Source organism: Notothenia coriiceps, unplaced genomic scaffold (assembly GCF_000735185.1).
Source record: "Notothenia coriiceps isolate Sejong01 unplaced genomic scaffold, NC01 NC01_scaffold00037246, whole genome shotgun sequence".
Lineage (NCBI taxonomy): Eukaryota > Metazoa > Chordata > Actinopteri > Perciformes > Nototheniidae > Notothenia > Notothenia coriiceps.
Window position 1 is genome coordinate 23,753,204 of NW_011369947.1, and position 6,198 is coordinate 23,759,401.

Consider the following 6,198-nt stretch of genomic DNA (forward strand, 5'->3'; position numbering starts at 1 on the left):
GTAACTTACGTACGTAGTACATACATATACGTAAGTACACACACACACACACACACACACACACACACACACACACACACACACACACACACCACACACATGCCATGCTTGCAGACACATTCCAGCAGGTCATCTGCTTGAGTAGCAGAAAGCCCTGGCGCTGTTCATTAATCACTATGTTGAGGTTTTGATGCCACAGCAGGAATGGAAATGCTGCTCTGACTCTCATAGATATACTATACTGCCTTCATCAGCTGCAACTAAGTCCAGCGCTGGGAGAAGCAACACTCAGGCATGGGTAAAGCCTGGTCCTCTGCACAATTAATCATATATGCTTTTGGGAACAATGGGATCTTATGGCACATTAAAAAAAGGTATAGGTAACACATATAGATGATGTATTTCGAACAAAGATACAAGGTGATCTGTTTTCACGGGGACTGTGTAAAGAATGCATCAAAAAACAATAGCAGAAGTTAAAGAATTGTAAACTAGAATGGCACATTGATCAAACCTATTTCAACAATAGCTCAGTGGTAAGAGTGGCTGCGGATATGAATGATTTTACTTGTTTATATTCACAAGCTTGTGATCCTCGATAATTGTGCCGGCTCTTTTATTCTTCGTTAGCATTATAGGGATGGCTCACATGAGTAATACAATGGTCCTCATTCATCAAGTGTGTGAAAATAGCGTAAAATGTACCATGGAAATTATCCTGGATGCCTGCCATGTGTGATTAATGAGACATCACTGTACCAGTCGGAGAGCAAATCATCCATCAAATGCAGCCGGGGAATTAGAACCATGTGGAACTAATTTACATTTACATATGACGCATGTGAATTAGGACTGCTTGGTGACTCTTGGCTCATTAAGAGGTTTCGCTTAGCCTGCTACATTTTCATAGTTTACACAGATGCAGGCCACTGCGTTTTAAACCAATGTACAGCAGTAGATGTGGCCCTTAATACAGAGGAGTGTTTGATATTATTGTCAAACCAATGTCATTAAAGGCTGTCATAAAAGCAACCTTGAGATTGGAACAGACATAGATTTTTCTAAATGTATAACTTAGAAATATTTATTCATACAAGACATATTAGAAAACACAGATGAAGAGAGAAACTGAAATCAAACGTATTCAAGTAAGATTCAATGAGCTACTTGTAAAAAGTAACAATCATTCTAAAATGGGCAAACTTCTTCAAACAGCTTTTTGTACTGTTACCCCCCTGAATGTTCTACCACAAGGGGGTGCACAGCACCCTGTAATTCCATGTGATTTAGCAGGAGCAAATCCACATCAAGCTTTCAAACTTATCGGGAACAAATATCATTAAAGATAATTCATACATTCTCTCATAGAGTAAAATTATGATATCCAATCCAGCTACAGGCAACAAACATGTCTCGTAAAGAGAATAAACATTCAAATAAAGTATACTATTTGTTGCATTTATTTGTCACACAGTAACTCTGAATAATAAGTTAAAGCCTTTCCTAAAACAGCTGTGCAAATGTTTGGCGGCACCAGCTGTTCTTTTAAGAAGTTCCCTTCTCCGTGTCCTCTCTGTGGAGACAGCGCTCTCATTGGTTCCTTGCAGGCCCAACAGCTCAAACACAAACATGAGTTCAGCTCGGGTTTAAATGTCTTTCTTCAAGTCTTGCTCGGCTGTCAGGGGACAATGCATGTTGCCTTTCGAAGGGCCAGGTATCCGGTCACTACATCAGTGGGGAGGAGGCGGATGTAGGAGAACTCCTCAGAGGACGTGAAGCGGAGCTTTGTCTGAGGGTCTGTGTAGTTTGCCTGAGGAAAAAGAGAGCGTATTCAGTGTGTGCTTCAGAGAAGATTTCAAAGTGATTTTGTTTATTGTAAAGTGAGTATTTTGGTAAAGTGATAACTCACAGGGAGTCCAGAGATGTCAGAGTATTTCTTGGTTGGCTTCAAGGAGGGAGGGGCCTCAATGCTGTAGTCTGTGAACACAGAGGTCTTGCATTTAATTACTTGTAGACTTTTCTGTGCAGTTTTGTAATTTATGTAATAATATAGCACAGCTTTGACTTTTTTTCACAACCACCACACCACAAAAAAGATTCAGTTTCATGTACAGTACCAGTCAAAAGTTTGGACACACCTTCTTATTCAATGGTTTTTGTTTATTTTAATGTTGTTCTACGTTGTACATTAATACTGAAGACATCAAAACTATGAAAGAACACATATGGAATTATCTAGTTAATAAAAGACATTGAATGAGAAGATGTGTCCAAACTTTTGACTGGTAGTGTACTTTTGATAAAAGTGTGCAACATGAAATTATAAGATATAAAAACGTACAGTTGGGATCATCAAACTTCCAGGGTAAAGTCCGCTCCAACGCCAGAATCTGTTTGAGATTTTTCCAGGTCCGGTTCTTTTTACCCGCTGCTGCTCCACCAATCCCAGAATGCTGCAGAGATTAAGAGAGGGGGCAGAGACAGTGAGGGAAGAGCCTCAGCAGCAGATGAACTTAAACCCACATGGACGCAGACACTCACCACGAAGGCGGGGTCTTTGAACGGTGGAGGCTTCGCTGTTGACTCAGAGAGAACATTTGGAGCGATTTCAACTGTTCCCACTGCCTTCACCTCTGCCACCGACTCTGCTGCTGTTATCTGATGAAGCATGAAAGAGGACATCAGACAGCAACAGTAACAATACAGAAACAACACAGAATTACAAATATTTGATTTTAACTTTAACTTTTAAAACACACTTACATGAATCTTAAAGATACAATTTAATGACATTGCTTTCTAGCTGTTATGATATTTGTACTACACAGCACTTATGTACATAATTTGCTTTTTGGCTATCTTTTTATTAAAAACATTACTTGTTCAAACAGTAGTAGTAAACATAACAGAGAATTAATCAGCAACTCCTTTTTCTTTGATCAACCATTTAAAGGCAGTTATTAGGAAACAATACAAACAAATCTTTGGCGTTAAAAAATATGCTGCTTTTTTCTTTGTTTTCGATGAGGTTTAATCAAGTGTCGGTAGAGAATTCAGTATTCAGAGGTGGGTACAGTTGGGTAGATTCTGGCAAAGTACAATTTTGTGATACTTGTACTTTACCTGAGTATTTACATTGTATGCGACTTTGTACTTCTACTCCACTACAGAGGTAAATTGTGTACCTTTACTGTGACACATTTATTTAATATCTTTAGTTACTTTGCAGATTTGAATTAATGATTTGAAATATAATAAACACATAAACACGTCATAATTTTATCCTGAAATGGACTAATCTGCATAATGAGTACTTCTATTTTGATGCTAATATTTTTTTACTTTTACTTGAGTTATATTTTAACTGCGGGACTTTTACTTGTGATAGTAAAAATCTGATCTGAGTACTTCTCCCACCTCTGTCAGTATTTGAAACCCTTGCATTGCATCTTAGCTACTTTGAATTCCCTTGCACACAGAAAACGTTATATAGATCTCTGAGTTTCGCACAATGATGCACGCTTCACATGCAGACGGTAGCACTGTACCTGTGTCGCCGATGGTGTGGCTGTCAGCTGCCCTTTCTTCTTCTTGCTGCTCCCGGGGACCGGCTGAGCAGAACCAGCCGCCGGGCTCGCGGGACGCTTTTTCCCCCGCGGGGCGGCCGGGCTGGCGGCGGCTGGAGGAGCCCGGACGGTGATGGGGATCTGAGACGCCATTCGTGGTGACCGAAATGGTTGTGATATACGCTTTAAAGGCGAATGAAGCTTTTTTTCTCTGTTCTTGGCATTAGTTAGCACCGGATATGAATGTTTTTCACTTCCGGTATCGGGTTGCGGTCTGATAATCCAAAAATCTGCTCCTGACGTCTAACCCTATCATCTATTCCTTGACCTCTGAGTTAAACGTCATGGGGTTAAGGGATAGTGGATAGGAGAATTTAAAAGGACTTAGGAGAAGAGACTGCGGTACTTTAGAGAATCCGACTGCCCTTTCACTATCCGAAGTATTTATGATGCGCCAGCGGACGTCATAAATGTGCGTCTGCTGCTGTGGGGAAACTACCCCATGGGAAACTATGGAAACTAGTTTTCTATACAGCGGACTACAACATGGATGTATAGAACGAGGGACTACTGTAAACTCATCTAGAGACTCTGCACCGTGCTCTGATGCTGTTGCTTTATGCTTTATGAACAACAGAGAAACAAATTCTTCATGACCAAAGTTGGAATTGAAATAAAAAAGGAAAGTGAAACTTATGCTCGTTGTCACCCTCTCCCTCCGGTCCACATTCATACAAATGATCCGTGATGATGATACGTATGATTGTATGAACTGAAAGTCTCAAAAATGCTACAACTACTGTCACAAACTGGATTAATGTGAAGTATTTTGTTAAAAGAGTATGAAAGTGTACTTAAGGAGCACTATTGGAGTGACTTTGATGGTATTGGACTCAGGATTAATTAATTTGGATTCCCGCTGTATGAAGAAATTAAAGGACGGCGCGGAAGTGGAAACAATTCACAAAGGGATTAAATAAACTTTTAAAACACCAGCTCAAAGTAAACCGGATTTTGCAGATGTGTTTATGTGGATTCAAAAGTCGTAAATAATCTACAAAATGGAGGAGATCGATCTGATCGGAGCAACATGTGACCAGGGGCGGTGGGTACTGTAGGCTAGGGAAGGCTAAGCCTTCCCAAATATTTGTGTCACTGCATCCTGGTAAAATAAAAAATATAATGTTTGTGTCTTTGACATTAGCGCTGCTATGCAGCCACCTGTGCCCTGTACTACGAAGCCAGTTCAACATACCCTGAATGTTTGAGTTATCTAAACCAACCCTAACAAACGAGATCTCGCTAAGCGGTCCTACGATGCTGGTTATCAAATAGGTAAATCAAGTCAGGGTTTCTCTCTCCAGTTGAGAGCGCGTTCACGTGAAAGGGGGCGGGGTTAGCAACATTTGACCAATCACAAATAGGGACAGCGCAGCGTCATACTTCATTAATGAAAAGTAAACTAATATTAGACAAATATGAACTTTAAACATCCATGATTTAAACATATAATCCAGGATACAAGCCACATAGTTGCACCTGCAAGGTGAATATAGAACAACTGGTTAAAAAATTACTACAGAGTGTTTGAAAGCGTACAACAGTTTTATGATATCACTGCCCCATCTAAGACACGAGTGGATCTGACTTTAATTACATTTGAGTTGAGTGTTTAGTCAACTTAATGTGTTGCTTAAAATAATACTTCAAGCCATGTGACAATGTAGGTGATGCACGGCCAGATACGGCTCGAGAAGCTGACTCAAATAAGGGAATGTGATATATTATGATATTATATGAATGATAAAGTGCGACACCTCGGCGTCTTCTCTGCATACGGCAGTTTAAACGGTATTTCCTTTATCCTGTGATATGACTTGATAGATTTAAAGTACGCACACTGAGCTCTGATTGGTCAGCAGGCAGTGCTTTCACTGAGTTGATCTCTTTTCTATAGACGCGCAGGAGGCGGGCAGCGTCAGGTAAAACAAGTTATTTAGCCTTCCCAAACCTGAGCCTCACGCGCCGCCTATGACTGTGACAAATAATCCAACTGAAACCGGCATGGACAATGACTAAGTTTAAAAAATGCGCTTATCCAGAAAAGCCTGGTTTGGACACTTTACGGGCAGAAGAAACATTTCTATTAAAGAAAGAATTATACATTTCTGTCTTTGTATGCCTAAGCTACTAACTTAATCCAAAAATTAATCAATTATTTTTTATATTTTATTGTAATGTAGAGACAATACTTTTAGTGACAATCATGTATTGCGTTACAATTATATGTAAAAAAAAAAGTATAAACATGATATTTGGCACCACTGATCTAGAGCAGGGGTTCCCAAACTTTTCAGCCCGCGACCCCCAAAATCGAAAATAGGGGGGGGTGCTAGTGAATTAATTTCAGTTACTGTTGGAATGGGTAAGCAGGCCTATTGTTTTTGGATATTTGTGGAGTTAGGTGGTCCATGAGTGTTTTTTATTGGTTAAGTGGTCCTTGGTAGGAAAAAGTTTGAGAAACACTGCGCTAGTGGATTGTCAAAGGGGGAGCCTCGTTGCGGGGAAATTATACAGATGGCTAGTCCGCCCCTGAAAATGTCTATGCAAACGTTATTATTAATATATATAT

At 39.9% G+C, this 6,198-nt stretch overlaps 2 protein-coding genes across 2 annotated transcripts in view; one reads left to right on the forward strand and one right to left on the reverse strand.

The window, feature by feature from the left end:
• Positions 1-6,198, forward strand: part of otofa (otoferlin a) — a 934,066-nt gene that overhangs the window by 761,157 nt on the left and 166,711 nt on the right. The gene's annotated exons all lie outside the window — the stretch shown is intronic.
• ino80c (INO80 complex subunit C) lies at positions 273-3,954 on the reverse strand. The gene is made up of 5 exons (XM_010795211.1): positions 3,549-3,954; positions 2,542-2,658; positions 2,342-2,453; positions 1,910-1,977; positions 273-1,810 (listed from the first exon to the last, which is right to left on the reverse strand). The coding sequence occupies exons 1-5, from the start codon at positions 3,717-3,719 to the stop codon at positions 1,679-1,681; spliced, it is 600 nt and encodes a 199-aa protein (XP_010793513.1). The 5' UTR covers positions 3,720-3,954; the 3' UTR covers positions 273-1,678.

Coding starts and splice junctions, on each gene's coding strand:
- ino80c (XM_010795211.1), bottom strand. CDS start 3,719: ATGGCGTCTCAGATCCCCATCACCGTCCGGGCTCCTCCAGCCGCCGCC. Junction 1,978..2,341: donor GAAGTTTGATGATCCCAACT/GTACGTTTTTAT, acceptor CTGTGTTCACAG/ACTACAGCATTGAGGCCCCT. Junction 1,811..1,909: donor CTGACATCTCTGGACTCCCT/GTGAGTTATCAC, acceptor CTTTTTCCTCAG/GCAAACTACACAGACCCTCA.